The sequence below is a fragment of the Sarcophilus harrisii genome, chromosome 4, assembly GCF_902635505.1.
Source record: "Sarcophilus harrisii chromosome 4, mSarHar1.11, whole genome shotgun sequence".
In the NCBI taxonomy this organism is placed as follows: Eukaryota; Metazoa; Chordata; class Mammalia; order Dasyuromorphia; family Dasyuridae; genus Sarcophilus; species Sarcophilus harrisii.
The window spans coordinates 157,059,573-157,085,887 of NC_045429.1; the positions used below are offsets into that span (position 1 = coordinate 157,059,573).

At 35.4% G+C, this 26,315-nt stretch overlaps 1 protein-coding gene across 3 annotated transcripts in view; it reads right to left on the reverse strand.

The window, feature by feature from the left end:
• ARFGEF3 (ARFGEF family member 3) overlaps positions 1–23,969 on the reverse strand; it is a 207,172-nt gene extending 183,203 nt beyond the window's left edge. For 2 of the 3 annotated variants that reach the window (XM_031964201.1, XM_003769494.4), the window contains exons 1-2: positions 23,322–23,968; positions 15,227–15,278 (exon numbers count right to left, since the gene is read on the reverse strand). In XM_031964201.1, the coding sequence (XP_031820061.1) occupies positions 15,227–15,278; positions 23,322–23,406 (137 nt within the window). In that variant the 5' untranslated portion in view covers positions 23,407–23,968. Of the gene's footprint in view, positions 1–15,226; positions 15,279–23,321 lie in introns of all 3 variants that reach the window. The other variant, XM_031964200.1, reaches the window with a different exon arrangement.
• Between the last annotated feature and the right edge of the window lie 2,346 nt (positions 23,970–26,315).

Sequence of the window (26,315 nt, forward strand, 5' to 3'; positions counted from 1 at the left end):
ATTCCCAAGAAGCTACAGAGAATTGGGAGTTCCAATTTTTCTCCCCAAGTCTTCCCTAGGTATCACTAATGTGAGAAGAATACCCCTAAAAGGAAAAAGGAAAAGCAATACTTCACAGAAACCCTCTTAACTTCAGTGAATTGATGAGCTCTGGTTCGTATTCCTCACTTGGGAAGCGGGTCTCATTGCCTAATCAATATAAAAAGAATTTCTCTGTGGTATCATTGCTAGGATCTAGATTACCTGTGAGGCACCACTTAATTATAAAAAAAAAAATCCCAACAATAATCCACATGGCAGATCCCAATTAATATTTCTTATTTTCCAAGGAATTGAATAGCAGCAAGTAATATTGCCACTGAGTTGTCTTTTCTTGCTGATCAGGATTTTATTTTTTAAATGAAAGTTTGCCATATTTCCTTCTACATTTTCTTGCTTTCAGGGTCAAGAGATTACAAAACAGTTGATGTATAAAACACTAAGCTAATTGTTATGGGAGTGAATGACACAGTTCTGTAATATAGATCTGAAAGCTTCACTGAATAACTTGGCTATGTTCCCAACCACCTACAACCTCACTCTCCTCCTCTCTAGTCTCAGGGGATTGTGTTTTTTTTTCTTTTAATTGCATGCAATTTTAAAAATTGCTTATAAGTTAGAGCTAATAAACAAAAAGAGTCTTTATCATCCAGAAGTAATTGCTTGTTTTGCTTAGAAAAATCTATGTGATACACAGATCATTCCTTTTGGCTTGTAGCATATATCTTCTTAGTTTAAGAAGCTTCTCACAATCTAAATAACTGTTTTAAGCACAATATAACACAAGACAAGAAGTGATGGGATACTCAATTTTCTTGAGAGGGACAAAGCACCCTAGATTTGAATTCTTATTTTAAAAAATACTTTTTTTCTTTTCATATTTCCATTTATTTCATCCGAATTGTCTTGTTACTATTGATGCTATCTCCTTCTAAAGGATTTTGTGCCCCTTTTCCCCAAAAGTTGCTCCAATTCTAAGAAAGAGACAAGATAGCCTCTCAGGAATCTCAGGTTACCCTCCCCCCCAAAATGGCTACATGGTTCAATTTCCCACATGTTGGGAAGATGTCTAAAAATCTAGATACTTTAGGCCAAATCCAGGAAAGGCAACCTCTCATTCAAAACAATCTCTGATTACTTCAGCCAATAACTACATTACCTTCTTTAGGTTTTCTCTTCTGTGTCTCTGAGTTTGAATAGCTTTTTGCTGAGGTTGAAAATCTGAGACAGACAGACAAACCTACATGATGTTTTATTCTCTATCCTTAGGCCTCTTTCCTTCTCTCTTTATACTTCCAACTTTAAGGTTTCATTTATTAGTCACAAGCTTCTCCCTAGAATTCTATCCCATGTTCTTAATTTTCTGCCCTGTACGTCTATCTAGATGTTCTTCTGGCATCCCAAAACTCAATCAGTAGTCAGTCAATGAACAATTATTTATTAGGCACCTACTTCAATTTTCTGCTCTGTATTTATTTCAACCTTGATGTTCTGCTGGCATTCCAAATTCAATCAGTCAATAGTCATATAGCTAATATTTATTAAGCACTTACTACATATCTGATAAGCATTGTGCTAAGCATGAGGAATTCAAAGAAAGGGAAAACCAAAACAACAAAACACCAGTCTCCTTCCTTGAGATCAAACAACATTATGTACAAGTTAAATTGAAGGTAATCAGAAGAAAGGCACTTCCATTAAGGGGATTAAGAAAGGCTGGGACTTTAAAGTGTAATTTTAGCTGGGAATCGAAGGAAACCAAAAAAAAAAAAAAAAAAAAAAAAAATCAAACAAAAGTAAGCAGGGAGGGAATTCTAGGTGAATTCCAGCCATTGAAAAGTCAGTCAGAAGATGGAGTGTCTTGTGTAAGAAAGAGCTAGTTATTAACCATTTACCAACACACTTATAATTGGTCAGTGACACCATTCCTGGGAAGGATGTACCAATACATTGCTGTTTGACTCTGTTTGCCTTTCCTGTAGCTTTCCCAACCAGAACAAACATTTCTGGCCACTACTACCATGTGCATGTTATTTTCTTGTACAAAAACATAAGCTTCTTGAGAATAGGATCCATTTTTATACCACCAAACAATGTCATCTACTACTAGTACCAACAAAACCACCCACTTTCCCATGTCCAATCAGTTGGCAGTTATTGTCAGATCTTCCTTCTCAATCTCTAAAGCAGAGGTTCTTAAGATTTTTGTATTAAGGACTCCTATACAGTCTGGTGAAGCCTATGGATCACTTCTAAGAATCATTTTTAAATGTATAAAATAAAATACAAGGGAAACCAAAGTTTAGTGAGATATAACTTTTCCCCTAATCCAAGTTCATAGATCTTCTGAAATCTGTGAGGCTCAAAATAACCTCTGTCCTAAATTAAGGTTCTAACTTTCTTCTTCATTCTTTTATATAGCTAACGTTTGATTTCTCCTTCTTGAATTATTCTTATGGAATTCTTTTTGAATCTTTTCCTTTATTTTTTTATATACCAATAAGAATATCATGGCATTGGGTTTAGTAAGAGGACGTGAATCCAAGTCTACCCCTGAAAGTACCTGTGTAACTCACAAGTCCTTAACTTTCTCAGTTTCCTCATTTGTAAAATGAAGAGATTAGACAAGATGGCCACTGAGATCCTGTAGAGGAAGTACATTGTTTTTGTGTGGAGGGTTGCCATAGGAGAGGAATAAGAAAAGTACCTACATATTGGCCTACTTTTTCATCTGTACCTGTTTTCTCTTATTCTCCTTCCTTGTTGGCAGAGCCCAGTCCCACACAATGATTCTCAAACATTTTAGTCTCTTGACATCTTTATACACTTAAAAATTATTGAGGACTCCAAAGAACTTTTGTTTGTGTAGGTTATATCCAAGAGTATTCTGGGGCCTCTTTGTACTGGTTAGAGCTGACTATTTAATTTTCAATGCTTGGCTGATTGTTTTGTTGATTGTCTAGATTTAAGGGAGCAATGGAGAAATGTTAATAATTCAGATTAAATTTAAATATGTTATGGATGCATTTTACCTCCTGGAGAGTCAGTTGGCAAACATTTACTCACATACTGCCGGTTATACCTATTAATATTTATTGTATTACAAATTGAAACTGATAATTTTTTTTAAAATAGTTAATTAAGTCATTTTAAAATAATAAACCACTACATATTAGCATAAATTATTTTTATAAAAATAACTATATTTTCTAAAACAAAAAATAGTGAGAATGGTATTGCTTTACATATTTTTGCAAATCTTCCTTTATAGAAGATAGCAAAATTCTCTGTTTCTGCATTCAATCTATCATTATGTAGTTATCTGGCCTCACATAGATATGTAGCTGGAAAAGAGGGGAGTATTTTAATAAACAAATGATCTCATTTTTATTATGAAAATAGAATAACCTGTCATTCTAGGGGCAGATATTATAAGATGACATCTTAAGAAAGCTGATAGGTTTTTGTTTTGTTTTGTTTTGTTTTTGCGACTTAAAACCTAAAGAAATTTGATTAGGGAGAATAGGTTCCAGACTTTCACCTCAGTACTAGTCATCTCTCCACTCCATTGACTGCAGGAAGAGCTAAGAAGTATTTTGAAATGTGCATCCTTTTAAAATATGTTCTTTTCACTCTTAAATAGTAAAGCAAATTATATTTTATAGTCCGCAAGTATTCACTGCATATTTAGACTCCAAACCTGACCAAAGCCTAATTTAGGTTTGCCCCACACCAAAGTACTTCTAGCTCTCCCTGAATTAAATTTCTGAGCAGCTCAAAAGAGCTGTGAGTGAAATAGATGCCCATTTATTGGGGGAATGATTTAGCAAAATGTAGCACATGAAAGTGAAAATCTTATTGGGCTGTTAAAAAAAAATGAAGAATAAAGGGAGATCTGAGGTGGGGGGTGATGGAAATCATACTGCATATACTATTGGACTCGACTAATATGTTGGTTAGTTTTGAAGAACTATTCTTTTCACCTCTTTTTTTAATCCTTTTTTTTTTAAAGGAAAGCTTTCTGAATGGGAGAGGACAGAGGAATATTAGGAAATCATGGTGATATCAAAACAAAAATGGCAATAAACTAAAAAAACATTTTAGCTACTAAAGAACAGAAACTATATTTTAAAAGCTTTTTATCACCAGTATCTTGCATATAAGAAGCAATTAAAATATTAAAGTGAACTGATATGTAATATTAGATACTAATTAATATCACATTAATTATCATTATATATTAATTATATACATATTAATACAAAATAATTACATATTAATATTAATATGAAGATTGTTTGATCCTCACAATACCGCTCGTTGTACCATCTAGCTTGTCTTAGGTGAGTCACCACCTTTCTGATCTTCAGTTGTCTCATCTTTAAAATAATAGAGATGGAATGAATAAACTATAAGGTCTTTCCATTTCTAGCTACATGATCCATCACTTCCTTTAGAGTATGGGAAACATGAGAGAGAATATATTAAGAGTGAGAACTATTCCATGACAAAACACATGCAGGAAAAAAAATACAATGCCTTCTAAAATAGGCCTAGGATTTCCTAGAACAGTGTCCAGTTGTGGGGGTTTTTGCCCCCCACGTGATCTTATTTCAGATACACTTCTAACCAGCTGTTTAAGCTATTATTACAAACAACCAAACAAACAAACAAACAAACCTAACAACCAGTCCTACTAATCTCCTTAGGTGCAAAGAACCAACTAGAGCATTAAAATGGGGAACTCAGGCACAAAGGCAATTAAAATGAAATGATATTCTCATAATAGGAAGCTATTATGGATCCTCATTACACATCATTACTAATGAACATTTATTCACAGTTTTCCAGAGCTTTCTTTCAACATTAGAAGAATAGCCCTTCAAATGTCTTGGTTAAAAAGTTTGTTTCCAAAGAATTTTAGAAGCTACCTGCAGGCCATTTGACTTCTCTGGGTCTCAGAATTGTCCTCTTTAAAATGAAACAATTGGACTTTATGATCTCCAACGTATCTTTCAGGATAATTCTGAACAGATAATGAAACCAGGGATCTAAATTTCCTGATCCTTATCATGCTTATGAATGTAACAAAGACCACCATGTCTTTGTTGCCCGACAAGTGAAAAGTTTAGGATATAGTGATGAATGAGAAAGGATATCATAGATTTCATATAAAAATAAAATGTAAATTTCCCAAAGCACAATTTCTGAAAAGGAATGTTTTTGCATAAATTTTAATAATTTTTTTTTATATGCCCTACATTTTCCCCCTTATATCCCTTGAAAATCATCCTTTAACATAGAATTAACAGTAATTTTTAATGATCCTAAGATTTTCCCTGTAACAAAGGCCTGTTTTTTTCTGTTAAGATTTCAAGTTTTTTATAGTAAATTACAAAAAGTAATTTTTTAATTTCAACAAATTCATATTTTTGGCAACAAAATAACAAATATTCAAATCGTACTTTAAAGTTTTCAAAGTACTTTATATATATTATCATATAACAGAATCATAATAAACTTTTATTACTCCACTTTTACAGATGTGTAAAGTGACATTCAGGGTAGTTAAAGTGACCTACTCATAGTCTTAAAGTTAGTAAATAGCTTTGACTCCAAATCCTATTGTAGAGGTCTAGATTTGGGGTACCTAAATGAAATTAGGGTTTAGTTAAGGTCTAGTGGCAGGTTTGAGGTACAGGGAGTCAAACAGAGTTCCCCTGCAACCCCCTTGGCTTCGGCGCAAGGATACGGCAGTTTATGTGGTCTAGTAGCGGCACAAATTCCCAATAAAAGCATTTATTGACCCGGAGAGCTAGATTGATAAAAGAGGTTTATTACTGAGTTTAGAAGTAGGAGATAGATGAAGGTAGAGATAAGGAGGGCACTGGACAGAGGGTCCAGTGGACAGAGGGTCCTCACATGGCTGCCATGTTTGGAATCTCTGCAAAGAGGGGTTCGAGCGTGGCCTTTCAAGTCGGAGACTTAGCTCGAGGGGCTTTGGGGTGTAGCCCCAAAGTTGGCTCAGATCTGGGTGGGGCTGGGTCAGGTCCAGATCTTCTATTGGAATTCAAAGGGACCAGGATTTGTGAGTCAAAGGGTAATTTACATTAACTGGGGGGGGGGGGGGGGTTGGGAATCAAAGATTGGAATCCTTCTCGCATCACTATCATATCCATTTTGCTAAGCTAACATTTACTTCAAATCCTATGTCTGATAAGTGAACAATATCTCAGTATTAAAAATTAACAATGACTTAAGGTTAAGGGCCCGTCAAACAACAAGACTTAAAAAAAAAAAAGCACTTTTGGAAGGTTTCTTCAAAGGAATTTTTGGTACAGTAATAGGTAAATACTTTTAGTTCAGAGATATAGATTGACTCAATATAGAGTTAAAATATTAGAAAGTGGAAACTTTTTTGCTCAGAAAGGAATATCAAATGTCTTGCTATTGAAATAAGAGAGAACAAATCAGCTTACTCTGTTTAAATACCACAAAACACGGGTGGTATAGCCAATTTGCTGAATAAGCTGGATCAGTGTTAATTCATCATGTAGTCTCATATATCCTTTTAGATAAGCATTCTCCAAACTAATGTGGTTATAAGACCCTTTTAAAGCTACTTTGTAGCAGACTCCTATTATCCAACATGATTAATGAATGGGCTGCTCTATTAATAGAAAATTAGTATGTATGTGCTCCAATTTTTAAAGAATTTGAATACAACCAAAAATATACCAAAAACTATACAAAATATAATTTCTAATTAGTGACAAGAGAGTGAATAGGATCTAGAGCAGAAGTTGTTAGCCTGAGGCCCATAAATTTTAAAAACATATGTTGATAAATAAATTTCATTATAATTTATTTTCTTTGTAATCCTAGTTATGTTGTTTAATGGATGTTAAAGTATAAAAAGCAATTTTTAAATGTTTGTAAATTCCAATTTTAAATAATAATAATAGTTGTTATACAATAATAAAAGAATCATATAAGAATATTATAGAATTTTATTATATATTGATATTATAATTAAATAATTACTAATAACACATGTATCAGTAAATAATAATAACTAACTTAAGAGTTCTTATATATAATGCTCATATTAACAAGTCTTGCCCTAAGTCCCCAAAATTTTAGTGTCCTGGTACATTTTTAAGCTATTAAAATTTAAAATTCACTAAAACTTTTAGGATACTCTGTAGCTTATATAAATTTTGATATAGAAAATTAAAATAGCACTTCTTTTAAAGGATATATATATATATATATATTTAACACCTTAGAATTGCATTGTCTAAGGCATACCTTTGTAATGGCTGCCTCTGAAAACCTTCTTGCTATGATTCATAACATAAAGTTACATTGACAGGTGTGAGCAGGAAAAGGACAAAATGGAAGTCATTATGGAAGAGAATACACAAAAGTAGCCATTACTTCTCCTCAGTAATATTAAGGAACAAGGGTCGACCAGCTACCAAATAGAACCACAATAGATACCTGCAGCAATGGGGCAAGTAAGTAAGGGAGGAACAATACAAGTCAGTGGAGGAAAGGTCAAGGGGAAGGGCCCTGGTTGGAACATTTTGATAAAGAAAAAAAAAAGGTTATTGAGTGGTTAACTCAGAAGGAAATAATATAGGAAGTATGTGGCCCAAAACACTAAACCATTTTTAGTTTAACTAAGGGTATTTCCTATCATATTCACAAAACCACAGCATCCTACCAGGCATCTGATTTCCTTGTGTAGAGGAGTGGCAAAAGGGGGAAAGCATACATAGATATACTAGTTACTATATCACCTTCAAATGTCACTCAGTGCTGAGTAGTGGTTGAATATTCTACAGCATAAAATAAAATACCTTGAAAAGTTTCAAGCTAGATAAATAAATCAGGTTTTACTAAAAGAAATTTCAGTTAAAAAAAAAAACAAAAAAACAAAAACAAACTAAGTCACACTAAGTGGGACTAGGACAAATTGTACATATACATGTTTCTTAAATTCTTTTAAATTCCTTGAATAGTTTGATTTTTGGTATTCTAAATAACACCATGTCAAATTGTTTAGTCTTTCTGTCATATGGTAAGAGGACATTTTATATGATAAAATAAACAACACAAATTTGTCAGATTGGGATAATTTAAATTGATCATGTGAATATTTTCTCTTAACACCAAAGTACCAAGTAGAGGGGGACAATGCAGGGAACTACTTGTGAAATATCAGAATTTGTAACCTCCCCAGAACTAAAGGAATACCATGGGGGCTGCTTCTGTGCTGTTCAGAAATACTGGCACCTGTGTTGGAATGAATTTTCATTTCCTAAATCTTCTAATTAGAAGTACTAGTAGAAGTTAATAGTGAAGAAAAATTCAGTAACTGTCTGTGCTCTTGCCACTATCTTTCCATTCCCATGATTTCAGTGCCATTTTATAGAAAATCCAACTTGACTTCAAGGAATGCTTCTGATTCTTCAGGACCAAGGAAGAGCCATAGTAGCCCTTCAGCTGTCATCCCTTCTCTGCTCCACTATCATATGACCTCAATCCCAAGAGAATTGGCATAAATGAAATCATCGGCAGAGATGAGGGGGAAAAAAGCAGTTTTGTTGAGTAGTAGGGAAAAGAACAATTGATTGATAGCCCACATGTAATCTGGTACTTACCTAATAATATCAAGAGACCTAAAGGCAGATGGGTGAACTGCCTATGGAGGAAATATGAGAGGAAATGGACAAGAGTCCCGTAGGATGCAAGAGTATGAAAGGGTTATAATTTGTACAACTGAAGAAGATACCTCTATCAATTAAATGTCAGATATATTGTATTGATTTATTTTAAATTTTGTAATAATGTAAATATAAATCCAATGACTCCATTTCACAAACTATGCATACTATTATTACATCTTTAACAGGAGATAGAATCTTGGGGAAGAGTAGAAATTTACCTTTTATCCAAAGAAAACTAACCACCATGGGATGGAGGTTATATAATACACACAGAGAAAGAACTAAGAAAATTTCTTTCTGAAAGACAAACTATCAAGGAGAAAGATTCTAAAAAGACATTCTGAGAAAACTGCATTAAATTTTTTATTTTTTAAAGCGATATTGAGAGAATTTCTTAAGAAACCTGAATCTCCATCTTAAAAGAATTGCATTAATGTTGATTAGAATATTTTATTCCATATTTCTTTTGCTTTTGAAGAAGTCAGAGTTGACTGTGCCTGTGAATGATTCTCATTATAATAAAAGATGAATTATCTTTGTTTGATAATTTGCTACTTTGTTTAGTCTATGGGACCAGGAGTGTGAGTTGAAGAGAAATAGCAAAAGCTTATGGGAAATGGTTTCTCTGGCTTAATTATAAACTGAGATAGGGGCTCAGAGATAAATGAGTAATTAATGAGAAATTAGAGCATTTCTATTAATATCAGACTGTTAGAATATACCGAAGCTGTTGGAAATACATGGGAACCACCTGACAGTGGGTGCTGGAGATCCAACCCAGACCTACAGAATGGGTCTCCTCTTGTGACAGGATGATAAAAGGAGACTGAGAGGCAATTGCTGTTCTTTGACCTCTCTGATTGAGAAGCGGTTGCATTATTTGACCTCTCTCCTCTTCCCTTTGCCTCCAATTTATCTCATTCCTAGTCCGCAACACCTGTGTCAGCAAAGGCTGCCCTGCAACTCCTTCAGATGTTATGATCTACAGCTGTGGAGGCTCTCCGAGAAGTGACCTGTCCCTTAACATCAGACTATAATCACTTGATTGCTTTATAACTTGGGATAAGAATTGTCAATTGGTCAATAGGAATTTATTAAGTGCTTACTCTTCAGACCATGTGCTGATAGTGATACAAAGAAAGGCAAAGCACTACTCCTGTCTTTAAGGTGCTCATGTTCTAATGAGCAAAATTACATATAAATAACAATATCCAAGCAAGGCACATATATAATAAATGGAAGACAATCTCAGAGCATTGGCATCAGCATGGGGAAGGATCAGTAAAGACTTCCTGTAGAAGGTAGGATTTAAATAAGCTGGGAAAACTCAAAAGGCAGATGTGAAAAGGCTGAGTACTAGAAGTATGAGGGACCATCATTGAAAAATCATAAATTTGGGAGATGGAGTTTCATATTTGAATAATAAGAATAGCATTCAAGTGGGATGACAGTAGATGTGGAAAGGAGGAAAGCATAAATTGAAAAGGAAGGGAGGGGCTAGATTGTGAATGGCTTTAAAATCCAAATGAAGGATTTTATTTTTGATTCTAGAAGGAACAGGGAGCCAATGGAGTTTACTGAATGAGGGGGAAAGATAATTGACAGATTTGCATTTTAAGAATATCACCTTTGGCAACTGAGAAGAGAATGTATTAAAGCCAGGGGATCAATTGAAGGCTATTGCAATAATCCAAATGAAAGGCATTAAGGTATATTAGGATGGTGGTTGTGTGAGCAGAGAGAAAGGGACATATGAGAAAGAACTTAAAAGTAGAAATGAAAAGACTTGACAACATATTTGATATGTAATATGAGAGTAAGAAAGAAGTCAAATATGAGGTCAAGGTTGGAAGTCTACATGACTACAGGATGGAGATACCCTATACAGAAAAAGACAAGTTTGGAAGTAGGGAGAGTTTGAGGGAAAAATGAGTTCTGTTTTGGACATACTGTTTGAGATACTTATTGAATCAATAGCAAGTTAAGAAGAGTAAGGGTTGAAGCAACTGTCAGCTAGACTACTTGCTACCCAGACCCCACAATGAGGTTATAAATGGGTCATGTTGTCCTGAAACTGTCATTGTTAACATCATCAATCATCATCATCATCGTCAAGATCATCAATAAAAATAATGAGAGGCAGCATGAAGTAGTAGAGAGCTAGTCTCAAGAGTCAGTCAGACCTGAGTACTAACATATACTAACTGTGATTCTTGTAAAGTCATTTAACATCAGGAAAATCTCTAAAACAATAAAACAGAACATGTGCCAATATGCATTGGGAGAGGGAACATCTTCTCTCAAAGTTTCCTCTAGCAATGAAATCATAGATCAAGTCAAAAATAAAAAGTTTTAATACCCAACAATACAAATATAAGTGAAAATTTCAACCAATGTCAATAGTTGCCATTGAATGTTATAAAATAATGATGGGAAGGAAGAAGAAGGTGTCTTCTTCCTTTGCAGTGATTGGGGGTCCATTCACGTGGAACATTGTCTATGATGCTGTTATTTTGATGTAGTAGTTTTGCTGATTTCCCTCCTTCTTTAAATAATAATATGCTAAATAAGTAAAATGTATGTGACACTTTAAATAATACTTAAAATGTATATAACATTAAGATTTTCAAAATCCTTTACATACAGTACTTCATTGATTCTCACACTAACCTCAAAAAGCACTCTAGGCATTATGTTGTTACCAATATATGTTAACACCTTATTTAACTCAGCCTTAGTGAGTTACCTAGAACCTGCAAGATCATGAAACTTTCTTAAGATCATCCTGTAAGCAAGTGTCTGAGCTGGAATCCAAATGCAGGTTTTCCTGACTCCAAATGCAGCATTGCCTCCATCAAATTAGGTTTTGGGGACCTATGATAATATTTGTATCCTTAAGATGGTACACAAGTATTCATGGCCTTGAGAGGGACAGATAATATTAAGGTATTCTCTATTAACCATTTCACTTCTTCTTGAAAAAGTTTCATAATATCCACTAGATCCCATGTGCGAACTATGTAAAGAAATAAATTTTGCTTACAGTCATGAAATGGTTAACCTTTGTATTATATATGTTGCTTCTTTTTCAAAATAACTCTGGTCCTTCAAAAGGCTCACTTGCTGCAAACTGCCAAACTGTGATAAACAACATTTACCCAAGGTGGAACAGTGGAAAAAGTCTAAATTTGGGGTCAGAGTACCTGGATTCAGATATCAATTTTGCCACTTATTTCTTGGGAGGCATTGGTCAAGTGACTTCCTCCTTCTGTCCCTCCCCTTTCCCCTACCTGACATGGTAAGCAATCAGATATAGGTTGAACATGTGCAATTATGTAGAATTCCATATTGTTCCATTTTATATAATAAGTTCCATATTGACCATTTTATATAATAAGAGTTGAATGAAAGGAAAAAAATGAAAGATAGGAAGTGAAAAATAGCATGCTTCAGTCTGTATTCAATCAATATCAATTCTTTCTCTGGAAGCAGACACTATGTTTCATCATTAGTTCTTTGGGATTGTCTTACATCATTGTATTGCTGAGAATAGTTAAGCCATCCACAATTCTTCATTGAACAACTTTGCTGCTACTATTATAGAGTTCTCTTGGTTCTGTTCAATTAACTATGCATCAGTTCATATAAGACTTTCTTATATGGGTTTTTTTCTAAAATCAGACTAGATTATTTTTAAGGATGTTTCTTGTTCTAAATCTCTAAAGGAATACAGATTGCCCTTAAACGAGCCACAGAAAGAATATAAAGATGTGGGTTAAGAAATAATATATATATATATATATATATATATATATATATCAGAAAATGAAGAAAGTAAGATTAGGGAAATATAAATTTTATTGTCCTTTAAAAAATGCATACTACTCCTATAAAAATGGACAATGGATGAGATCAAATGGATGACAAGGGGAATCAATGTAAAACTTTCACTACTATTTGTATATTAAAGTACATTTTTTAATAAATAATTGTGGTGCTTGCTTCAGCAGACATATACTAAGGAAGTATATAGATAGAGAGAGTTTGTTTGGCAACATATAAAATTTCTTTTTAGTAAGTCTTAACTTGATCATAAACTCTAACTGTTTATTGTCCATTGTCTCATTTGGCTATGATATGAGGAGGGACAGAATATCATATTTAAAATTTTTTTAAAGAAATTTGCAGGTATATTACAAACTACAAAATTTTGTAGGAAAATTATTAACTTCTATATTTCTTGTTAAATCTCAACTATATTTGTTTGAAGTGGGTTGATTAAAATTGTACCTGTGAAAATAATCCATGCATATATTTTGTAAATAAAAAGCTTTAATTAAAAAAAAAAACTGTATCTGTGCCAGGTGAATAGTGTTGGAGAATGGATGAGAAATATATTGAATAAGCTATCATTGTGATCAAAAAGAATTCACATCAGCATAGTAAGCAGTTTACTTCTTCTAAAAAGAACCAAGTTAATTATGTCATTGTACAAATATATACTTTACTAGAAAAAATAATAATTTTGAACATCACATTCAATTTTGAGGATTATGGAAAGTTATTAGAGAACTCTAAAAGTCATAAAATCTGAATGGAAATTGATACATTAGAGATTACCCAGTCCAACATACCTACCCAATATAGTAATCTTCTCTCAAAAAGTGGTTATTTGACTTCTACAGAAACATCAAAAGAAATACGCATCTATTGAAATGCAATCCATTTCTATGTTACCTTCAAGACGTCCTGTCTTAGACTGAGCTAAAATATTCCTCTTTGTAAATTCTCTACATTGGTTCTTAGTTTAGTCAAGTACATTTGTGATTCCTCTACAATGAAATTATAAATAATTTACTAATAATAATGAGATTAAAGACCAAGGTTAGGGATTAAACATTTCTTTAATTTCATTGCATAGTTAACTCCTAATTGTAGAAAGTTCTACTATCAACAGAGAGCATCAGCTTTTTCACAACTTAGTCTTTGACTTGCCTAGGATCAAAGAGTCAGAATGTTTTTAGAAGAGGACTTTCAATTCAGGTCCTCTGATTCCTCACTCAGTGCTCTTTCCACCAAACCCCACTGCTTCCTTCTATCTTCTTCCCCAACCAAAACACTAGTATACGTTTTCTTAGGATTTTTGGGGAATGGGATAAGAGCACAAGGGTTGTAAAGGACCATAGAGATCATCTTATGAACCCTTTCCATTTTACATATTAGAACACTGAAACCCAGGAGCTGTGTCCAAGTTCACACAGGTAATGAGTACAGATCAAGAATTTGAATTCATGTCCTCTGATGTCAAATCTAGCATGTTTTTTTTTCCTTGAGAATAAAATTAGAAATCCCTCTAGTACTCATTCAACCAACACACAAAAGTGACAGAAACCTTACAGATGATCTTAAGTACCAACCACATCACTGAGGAGTCTGAAAGTAACCTGTACAATATTGAAAATGAAATGCAAAACATTTAGTCTCACTTGGGAGGCTAACAAAAATAACTACATTTTTTCCCTGGGCCCTTAAACATTGTACAATTCGATGTAGCACTTTTAGAGGCCCAGAAGCATTTACTCCATCCCTGAAAATGAATGTCACAGAGCATTCTGTGTAAATGTCACATCCCTGTTGCCATAGCCACTCTCCCCTTGCTATCAACCAAATGAAGCAGTTGGTATATAAAAGAGCACAGTACAAAAATATGCAGCAGTTTTGGGCTTTTCTTTCTCTCCATTTAAAATATGGAAACACAGGATTTCTCCCCAACATTTTCATGTTTAATGAGGTCCATTATGGAAAAAATTGATGAAATATTCTCTATAGAATCTGAATTCCCAAATTTTTGAGATCAGTCTTTAAGTTAATCACTCAATCAATAAATAATAAACATTTCTTAAGTGCCTATTATGTGCTAAGCACTAGGTATACAAAAAAAAAAAAGCAAAAAATAATCCCTGCCCTCAAGAAGCTTACAATTACCTACTGTAGAAGAGGTATGGCAGGGCAACAATTTGCATTCTCCAATGGTATCTAAAAGATTTTTAACAAAAAGAAGAGTAAAGCCTTCAATATGGTGAGTAGATGATCTAGAAAGGATTTCTAGAAGGTCATGGAGAAAAAGCCCACCAGATAAGATGGCATAGATGGACTGAGATGATCTTTTCCAGTGAACAGAATATCTGCACCAATGAGATCACAATCCACAAAGTATTAGAACAATGTTCTACAAAAGGAAATAACATGGTTGGATTGCAAACTCCATTCAATACAAATAGCAGAACAATCAGTAAGATCAGTTCCAGAGTATTTTTATCTAGCATCAGAGGGAGATTCATGACACCAGAGAAAAATGCGATAATACAAATTAGAAAGCTGATTTTGATTTTCCTTGAAGTGCTTTGGAATCTTTGACTTTTGACATACTTAAATAATATAAATTTCCTTACCTCAGCTGGTAAGATGGAATCTTGACAATGGTATCTGGACCACTCAGCATTTCTACACAAGAAGAAAAGGATAAAGTAAAAACTAAACACTTCAAGACTTGTTTTCCTCATAGTTTTAAAAATAGTTTTAACATTTTTCTTTAAGATTTCCTTAGATTAAGCATTATCAAAGAAAAATCCTGGATTTGGCATTGTAGGTACAAGCCTGCCAAAAATAATTTTTAGCCATTTAAACATAATCAGATGTAAGCATTTTAGTATCTAAAATACTAAAACAATTTTTAGACATTTAAAATCATCCTAATCTAAGCATTTTTCTGCTTAGATAGAGATGTCAAAGCTAACATTCTCATCCCCTCAGACATCTTTCCAGCAGGTCATTTTTGAAATTACACTTTTTAGGATTCTTGAACAGAAAATAATTCATAGGTAAATCTACAGAATCCTAAGAAAATCCATACTGGTGTTCTTGGTGGCAAGGGAAGGGGAAAGGAAGGAGTAATGGAGTTCAGGGGAAAGAACATCGTACAATTAGAGGATATGAATTGAAACCCCTCCTTTGATTTACTGACTCCAAATTCCAAAGGCCTTCTACCATACTATGCTGAGCTACCTTCACATCCTAAGATGGCAACCTTAAGCATCACAGCACATTTCCACACTGCCTTTTCATTAATTATATTAATTACTTTATTATATTAGTTTTAATATTGGTCCAAGGAATATGTAATAATGAAGGTAAAACTGCATGGTAAATAACAAACTATAATTCAAAGTGAAAGATGAGGATTTCCAATCTAACAACTGTATCATATTCTTAGAATTCATTGTAAGTTTCTCATTTGGAATCAGGAAATATTATCCCCATAACACTCCTATAAATAACAATGGAGTCCCCAGGCTAGCGACCCCCTCCCCCCAAGTCTCTTCAGGCCATAACAACTGAAATGTTGTTCATTCCCAATGGAAAAGAAGTAGAAAGTATACTATTATAATACTAGGTAAGAGAAAACAGTAAAATTGAATTACAGTTCTTTATGTTGAATGTTGATACTTAAGAAGAAGCAGACTGAGAGCATTATAAAGGAGCAGATGGCAATTTTTATTGAGACTCTGAGCACAGCTTCCATTATTCTTTAGGAACTTTAGAGGCTGTAGCATTAGCTCTTTTTTTTTTTTTTGGTCTGTAACAACTTCAAAGCATGAATTTCCTGAGTTAACAAGACCTGAATTAGAAGAGTAAAGACACTCAAAAACTCTCCAAACCTTCCTCCAACCTACCTCGTCAGTAACCTTCTCTAAAGAGTTTATATACTATGCAGTTCAAATTGAACTACTCATCATTCTTCATCTCATCCTGTGTTTTCTGCACATTTGCATCCACTGTCTTCCACCCCTGGAATGGACTCCTCTATCAAACCAACTCCTTTCACTGGCATCCTTTGCAAAATTCCGTATATGTACTTTCTCTTCCATTGTGCTATTTCTGATCCTTTAGTTACAAGTTTCTGTCTGTGTCTCCTTCTGTGTGTGTCTGTCTCTGATTGTGTGTGTCTCTCTCTCTCTCTCTCTCTCTCTATATATATATATATATATATATATATATGTGTGTGTGTGTGTGTGTGTATACACACAGATATATATGTATCATATAAATTTAAATTTTATTGGACTTCTCTCATGTACTTAATAACTTACATTTTAAAAACTTGCATGATTTTTGATTTCCTTCACAAGCTAATTGTACAATATTTCAGAGTCTGATTCTTTTTGTACAGCAAAATAACGGTTTGGTCATGTATACTTATTTTGTATTTAACTTATACTTTAATATATTTAACATCTACTGGTCATCCTGCCATCTGGGGGAGGGGTGGGGGGTAAGAGGTGAAAAATTGGAACAAGAGGTTTGGCCATTGTTAATGCTGTAAAGTTACCCATGCATATAACCTGTAAATAAAAGTCTATTAAATAAAAAAAATAAATAAATAAAAATAAAAATAAAAACTTGCATGCACGGCTTGTCCACCAACCTCGGACATTTGTTGAAGACATAGACTATATAGTTTTTTTATTCTGGACCCATGACATCTAATAGAGTATGCTGTGCACACAATAGGTGCTTACTAAATTATATTTGTCATCTTCTTAAAGAGGTAAAAAGTGGTATGGTGGAAAGAATCAGGTAGCTTTGTTCAAATGACAACTCCGACCATATATATTTGACCTTATTCAAAACATTTTAATTCTTAAGCCTTGGTTCCTTCATTTGCAAAATGAGTGAATTGGGGGCAGCTAGGTGGCACAGTGGATAGAGCACCAGCCCTGAAGTCAGCCCTGAATTCAAATTTGGTCTCAGACACTGAACATTCCTAGCTATATGACCTTGGGCAAGTCACTTAACCTCAATTGCCTCAGCAAAAAGCAAAAAAAAAAAAGTACTAGATGAGTCCTAGAATTGTAGGCCCAAGTCTTGGGAAGAATTGAGATGGGAAAGGAGATATATTTGTTAAGAGTTTCTCTGTGCAAGCACCAGGTTTATTGCCATGCAAAGAGAAGAAAAGGCAGAGTAGCCTTACTTTGTGAGGGTGCAAGGGAGTAGAATGATATACAATACTCATATGTATGAGTCAAGAAAAGACAGGTTTTTTATTATTTGGGAAGTGCTTATATTAGATCTTCAATTACATATAGCATTCTCAGTGATGTAGATAATAAAGAGTTGATTTATCATCCTGTTAAATCAATTCCTTTCCCCAATTCTCCTTTCTTTTTCTCTCTCAATATTATTATCAGCATCCTTTTATACAGGCTCAAAACTTTACAATCATTTTAGATCCTTCCATAACCTTTTTGCCCTGCAGCTCAATAAATCCTGAGCATCTATTTAATTCTTCTCCTAAATGCTTTTCTTATCTCTTCCTTGTAGCCAGGAAGATCTGGATTCAAATGATGCTTCTGATACTTAATAACTATGTGATACTATGTGCCCATGGGTAACTCAATTTGCTCCAGAAGTGAGACCTCAGAAAAGGACCTATATCTATGCAAATATTTACAGCAACTTTTTTCTCAGGACAAAGAGTTGGAAATGAGGTGATGCCTACTAATTGTGGAATGACTGAATAAGTTGTCGTATGTGATTATGATGGAATACTATTATTCTATAAGAAATGATGAGCAGGATGTGCTTAGGAAAACCTGGAAGGTCCCCCATGAGTTTATGCAAAATGAAGTGTGCTAATAAAAAGTAAGAGCAATGCAGAAGGGTGATCAGCTGTGAATGACTTTGCTATTCTCAGCAATACAATAATCCAAGATCACTCTGAGGGACTTATGATAAAGAATGCTATCCATACCCAGAGAAGGAACTAATATATCTGAATACAGACTAAAACAGTTAAAAAAGTAAGTCCTCAATTTTCTCCACTGTTAAAGTAATAGAAAGATTGGACTAAAGAAAAGAAATACCAAAAGATCACTCCCTAGTCCTTCTTTGTAGAAGAGGATGACCATGGGTATGGAGCATTATGTATTAAGTTAAAAATCAATGTGCTCATAGAAAGAGAGACAGGGAAACAAAGGGAGAGAGGGATAGTGGGAAGGAGAGAGGGAAAGGAAGGAAGGAAGGAAGGAAGGAAGGAAGGAAGGAAGGAAGGAAGGAAGGAAGGAAGGAAGGAAGGAAGGAAGGAAGAAAAAGAAAGGAAGGATCAGAAAGGAAGGAAGAAAAAGAAAGTAAGGATCAGAAAGGAAGGAAGAAAAAGAAAGAAAGGAAGGAAGAAAAAGAAAGAAAGAAAGAAAGAAAAAGGAGGTGGAGAAGGGAGGGAAGAAAGGAAGGGAAGGGAAGGAGGGAGAGAGGAAGGGAAAGAGGTAAGAAGAAAAGAGGGAAGGAGAAAGGAGGGAGGGAAGACAAGGAAAGAAGGAAGGAAGGAGAAAGGAAAGATTGGATTAAAATCTATGATATTAGAATCCTTCATTCTCTTTTCTATCAGTCCATTCAAGCTATTTATTACATTATATCTGTGTGCCTAAAATGGCTACATAGCACAGTGCTTGGCACATAATAAGTGCTTAACAAATATTTATTAATAAGTCACTGCCAAAAGAATGGAGAAGAACTATCTTACTAATGAAACTTCATTTTCCACTTTTTCTAATCAAGGCTCTGGGCAGTTTATCTGAGGAAGGACTGGGGATTCAGTGGACGATAGGCTCAATGAGTCAACAGTTCGATGAAGCTAAAAACATTAATAATGTATTCAGTCTCCATAACTGACAAAGTCCTTGGCATCTTCAAATGCTTCATTATCAGAAACTGATATGGTTTTATTAATAGAAAAGACATTTAAAAGATGTGTTATCATCTGCCTTACTGATGTACATGAAGGACCATTGGGATTTTCCATGACCTGCAGCTGAAATCTCTTATATATGCTACCTCACCCTCTTAGGATGTGTGCTCCTTGAAAGCAAGGACAATCTTGCCTTTCTGTTTGCATTCCTAGCACTTAGTACAGTGCTTTGCACATAATAAGTACTTAATAAATTATTTTTCATTCATTCATTCCATTAAGAGAGGCAAAGTCCTGAGTTAGGAAGATAGTAATCTTAGTATTGCTGTTAACCAGCAAGTTAACCAGGATTGGGAAAGGCTTCAAGATCTTACTATATGAGAACATAAAAGAGAAGGTTCATGAATACACACATGAGTATCTTTAAGTAACTAAAGGACTCTCACACAGAAGGGACATTAATTGTGTCAGCCCTTCAGGGCTCCAATGGGTAGAACCAGAGAAATGTATAGAAATTATGGAAGAAAATTAAGGGTGAGTGTAAGGAAAACAATTAATTAAAATGGTTTGCCTTAAGAAGTAGGTTGGTCCTCCCTTCTGGATCATCAGTTTGGTCAGTTTGGAGGTATCTTATAAAGGGAATTTTCTTTTGATTATGAGTTGGACTCAATGATCTTTGTAGCCCCTTCCAATCCTATGATTCTGAGGTTTCTTATAAACATACAATGTTCCTTCTTGCCTTTTTTTTTTAATTAAAGCTTTTTATTTTCAAAACATATGCATGGATAATTTTTCAACATTAACACTTGCAAAATCTTGTGTTCCAATCCCCCCCCTCCCCCTTCTCCCCTAGCCGGCAAGTAATCCAATATATGTTAAACATGGCAAAAAATATGTTAAATCCAATATATACATACATACATATTTATACAATTATCCTTACTTTTTTGCCTTTACTAATATCTATTCCCAGAATTTGGAATATTACATCTCTTTCATTTCAAACTACCCAAATTTTCTTTATCCTTCAAGCCCTGCTTCACTCTAGTCCCATTCCCTGAATAGAGAGCAATCCCTATCTCTGAACTGCTATAGCACTTACTATCTGGGATCACCCATTTTGGCACTAATCATATAGTTCCTTTTATCAATTATCACTTGACTATTTCATGATTAAGGAGAAAGAACCTTGAATTTACAATAAAAAGACTTGGCTTCAAGGCCCATTTCTATCCCTTACCAGCCTAAATAATTTTGAACAAGTCATTTCATTCTGTGAGTGTAACTGTCTCTGGATCATAATACTTAGTCCACTTAGCTCATAGAGTTCTTATAAAGAGTTTTGTAATATAGTCATACATTTTTGAAATGTGAATTAGCATTATTATTATTCATGTATGTATCTTTCCTCAATTAGACATAAATACTAGGAGAGTAGGCCCACATCATACATTTCCTAATACTAGTCTCCTTAGCTTCTTTTAGATAATAAGCACTTAAATAAATAATTGTTGAATAAGTAAATGAGTATCAAAAATACTATTTGGTTTTTTTCAACTGGGTGATCCAAATATCAGCTATTAATCTGAAGCCCAGAGCCCAATCACTGAGAAGGGGAGGGGATAGTTTGCAGAAACAACCTACACAGAAATTCTCTTGTCTTTTATAGCAGTTTTGCTCACCCTATGGTTCTAGCTTAGTATCAGGACCCTGCTGGTACTCAATAAAACGTTCATTAACTTGAATTTAATATGATAATTTCTTCAGCCCTCAGCTTTTCCCCAGTTTCAAGAAATGGCTATTCATGAGTCTCTATGTAGTGGGTTAAACTTCATCAATATGGCAATTTAACTTTATCAAGATGGTAACTTTCAGATGTCCCATTTATAATAAATAGTATTATAAGTAAAACTAACAGTGAATGGTAAATGCTAAATCTGTCTTCCCCACTTTTCATCTATATATATGGCTACAGAAAGTTACAATGTAATGTAAAAAGAGTACATAGAAATATACACACAAAGAGAAGCACAGGGATGAGTTTATAGCCTCCTACTGTGCCCCCTTTTATCACTTTGCTAAATCTGGGTAACCTTGCCCTAGAACTATTTCAGAACTCTGTATATATAGTGACTGATTATAGCATTGTAAACACTGTTCTCTGGGTCTCTCAGTCATCTTATTTGCACATTGTAGCCACTGTATTTCAATAATGAATTAAAGGCTGCCACACAGTTAGCTTCTTATACAGATCTTCAAATTCCATGAGGAAATCAGGAATTACACCACTTTTACTATTATTGTTGTTATTATTTTCAGAGACTTTTAGAGTTATAATACTATGAGATTTGAAACTATATCTAATCTAAATCTTTAATTTTGTAGATGGGGAGATTGAAATAAGTTAGTAATTTATATAAAGTCCTAGAGGAATGGTTGGCAACTAAATTTTCCCCAAATCTGATATTCTTTGTTATATTTTCTTATCTTTTTTTAAAGTGGAAATTGAAATCTCCCTTCTCTGGAGATGTCCCCTATACACATAGCTAATGAAATTAATCAGCTCCTTAAAGGCCGGACTGTACATTTGTGTAATCCTTTACAGTTGCATATAATAGGTGCTTAATATTATATAAATGTGTATGTATATATATATATATATAAAACATATAAATGTATATATATCCATCCATTCATTTATCACTTTTGAAATTTTCATTGTAGATGGATGCCTTCATTTTGTGACCAGCCCCCACCTCACCCCTTTTTTCAAGTATCACTGTCCTTCCTTTCAGAGTCTGAGCAGATTCCTCTTTTCCCACAAATTGCTATAGAAAGAATGCTGAATTTTTAGTTACAGGACCTGGGTTCAAATCCCAGCTCTGCTACCTCTCTGGCCAACTTCCTTGAGCTTCATCTAGGTAAATGACAAATTATGCAAAATTAGTGGTTTGGCTAAAAGACCTCCCCGGTCTCTGCCAGCTCTCAAATTATAATCCTAGGATCTCATCCAATTGGAACTTTTTTCATCCTTCTTCCTCTAGCTGGCAATCTGAGCCCAGTGGGGAAAATAAACTTAGCACCTGGAACTCAGTACAATTCTACCCACAATGGACAAATCCAGGGGAAGGAAAACCTATCACAGACCACACTCCCATTGCAGCGGAAACATTATCCAGGTTTATGATCACTATTTCTCCTTATACAATAAGTTATATTTGAACAGCAAGCTGCAATTCTCGATCCACTTAAATAATCCCTTTTTGCTCAGTTACACTAGCCTTTGCCTCTTGAAAAAAGGCCGACTTGATAGCATAGCAGCTTGTTCCCTCTTCCCAATGGCAGCTTAAGGAGCAGGCCACTGGATCGATGCAGCCTATCCAAGCCAGCACCACTGTGCCTTTGATGGAAAGGGAATCAGCAATCCGGTGTAACATTTCAGGAAAGGGGAAAACAGCTGGGGTGTCGGATCATAGATTTAGAGCTGGAAGAGCTTGAAGACATCTAGTCCCAGCCCATCGTTTTTTAAATGGGGAAACTGAGGCTTGGGAAGCTGAAGTGACAGGTCAATTGTAAACGACTGGGGAGAAAAAAGTCAGCAAGGCAAGCATCACTATTTCACTAAAGAGCAAGCCAAACTAAACCACAGCGAAACCCTAAGCAGAGTGGGGACTGTTTTCCGTTCTCAGTATATGATGCGCCCAAAGGGACTGCCAGTCCAGGGAGCAAAGTGCGGACGGACAGGTGCGCCCACCTCAAACCTTGTCCTTCTCCATTCGCTCGTTCCCTCGCTCTCTGCTTACCTACGGCCAAGGTGCTGCTCTCCTTGATGGCTTTGTATTTGCTCCCGGACGCTTCCTTCTGCAGCTTTCTCAGGATCTCTTCCATCTTGACCTTCGTGGGCACTCCGCGACCAAAGGAAAAGAACTGACCGTAGACGCCGGGGTACGACAAAGCTTGGTCTTCCTCTCCACCTTAGCCGGCTGGAAAGGTCCGCGCACCGCGCCTCTACTGAGCGCTCAGGACGCTTCCCCCATCCCGCCTGGGGCCAGAAGCAGGCTCCTCCGCTACAGCTCCTGCTGATGAATCACGCTGGGCTCCATCTCAGAGAGCCACGTCAGTTTCTTCCGCCTCTTCCCCCTCCCCCTCCTCTTCTGACGGCTTCGGCTCCCTGCTCCCTCCCCCAGAGCTGGCACGCAGCTCGAGCCTAGGTAAGGAACAGGTTTGGTGCAGCCAGGATCCTGGTCAGACCTGGGCAAGGGACTTTGCCAGAAGGGAAGAGCAATGAAGGGAACTCTAGAGGCCGCCCAAAAACCTAGTCTATGCTAAGCTGTTCCATTCCCTGGAGCCTATATTCAGAAGCCGGCTGGAGGCTAGGGAAAAGGTGGAGGAGGATTTCCTGACCTGGAGTTGGGGTGGGATGCTGGGAGGAAAGGGGAGGACCTTGTTGGCCCGGCTGATTCTGTTATCCTAGCTCGAGACTGAGGGGACGGGGGTGGGGAGATGGGGATGGTGGGGGAGCGTGGGGGGGGGGGAGGTGAAGGCAGTTGGTCTAGAGCTGAGGGGAGGGCTGAGAAGCCTTGATGTTGTTTCCCCCGAGAGATTAGAAGTGCTATGTGTTATTGCAAAATTTAGAATTGTGACTGCTCCCAGGCAGGGTGAGGAGAGAAGTATCTTTTGATCCCTTGCGACTGTACAAATTGCAATTATCTAAGAGTTTTCAACCACCCTACATCCATTCCCTTGTTCTGACCAGCTCCCTGCCCCTTCATCCGTGAAGGAGAAAACAGGCTATCATACGACGTGGAAATTACTCATTGCACCAAAGCTCTCAACTGGTAATTCACCCCAAGCTTTTATAGAGTATCTCCCAGAAATTTCCTCGATGATGTCTCATATCTACTTTATATCTCACTGGAAGATACCTTAGAGATTATCTAGATCAATCCCTCCCTAACTATTGTGACCATTGAACATTTTGGAAAGTGATCCCCACAACTGATTGTGAGGAGCTGGGAGTATGAAATACCCTCAGGATAAGGGGCATGGGGGGAGAGGTTTGGGGAAATTTTCAACCAATTAGAGAGAATGAATCCTACTTTCATATAAAAAATTGCCAAATATAATATTTTTGAAATGTATTCTCATATCTGATGGGCATTTGGGGTAGAAAATTGACCTCCAAGCCAGGAAAAATAAATTTAAAATTCAGTTTCTTGCCAGCTGTGTGATGCTGTGCAAGTCACTTTAAATTCTTGCTCTAGGCATTGTTGACCTTCACTCATAATAGTTTGTTCATCTGAAATTTCCTTATATCAATGACATTACATACTGCCAACATCAAAGATGAGAGGGACTTCAAAGATCAGCTAGTTGAATGCTCATTATGAGGAAACTGAGGCCCAGAAAGGTGATGGGATTTACTTAGTCATGCATTATTACTTAATCATACATATATACATGTATTTTTTTTGAATTTTTAAATTCAAGCCCTGTTGTCTCCAACCCCAGCATTCTTTCTGCTATACTAGATTGCATCCTAGCACCAGTTTTGTTTTTCCTTAAAAAAAAAAATCAAACCAATAAACAATAAGGTTCTATCAATTCAATTTAATAAGTGATTATTAAGTGGCTACTTTATGCAATATGCTATGTTTTATATAACATTTAATAGGGAGATAATTTTTGTTAGTAGAAAAAAAGAGGTCAGAATAAAGGACTATATCAATCTTTCTTCCACAATAGGAGAAAGCTATGTCTTTAACTTTGTAGGGGTAGGAGGAATTAAATGGACTGTCCACGGGGTCCTCAAGAATAATAGGCAAGATTTGAACACTGGTATTTCTGACCTCAAGCCTCATATTTTATCCACTTTATACTCTCCTCATCTGAAAGAACTCAATGAAAATTTTGCTCCAAGACTCTTCTTTACAAATAACATAGCACTACAAAGCTGGCTAAAGCTATGGGGAAAGAATTTGCCTCACATATGTAACTCAGGTCCAATTCCATAATCTTGTGTTCACTGAAATATTCTAGTTCTTTTACCAACTCAAAAGGACATAGGGATTAGAATGAGGAAGAAATGAATTAAAATCTTGCCACAGACCCTTGCCAAATGTAACCTTGAACAGTTCTTTAACTTTTCCATATCTTAGGTACTTCATCTGTAAAATGAGATAGGTTGAACTTCATGGTCCCATTCCAAGCTCTAAATCTATGACCCTATGAATCTTTCTTCTCTCCCTTACATCAATCCAGATATGCTATCTTAGTTGTTGTTTTACATGGCTTTACATATATCAAGTAGTTTCTAGGCCTTGTAACCATCTTCTTTGCTTACATATCATTGCCTTGGCTCATTGTCAGTTCATTCTAGGTTGCCCTGGTTGTCTTATCTTTGGTTCTGCTGATTATGTATTCTTATGATCTTTTTTTTATGGCCATCTCTTTTCTAATGCTATTCTTGCTTTTGTATGGTATAATACATAAGTTTACTTCCAAGATAACATAATATTTCTCCTTTCCTATAAGTAATAAGGAACCACTAAAGATTTTTGAATAGAGGAGTGATATGATCAGATACATTTATTACAAAGATTATTTGGGCAGCTCCTTTTATGGAATGGACAAGGATATGACTGGAGAGAGGGAGATCAATCACAATACTATTATAGTCTAATTGATTATTACTCAAGATATATGTGTTTAGAGCATATAAACAAATGACTTTCAAATAAAAAAAAGCAAACTGAAGAAAATCAGTTCAGAAAATCAGTACCTAATAAATACAGCAT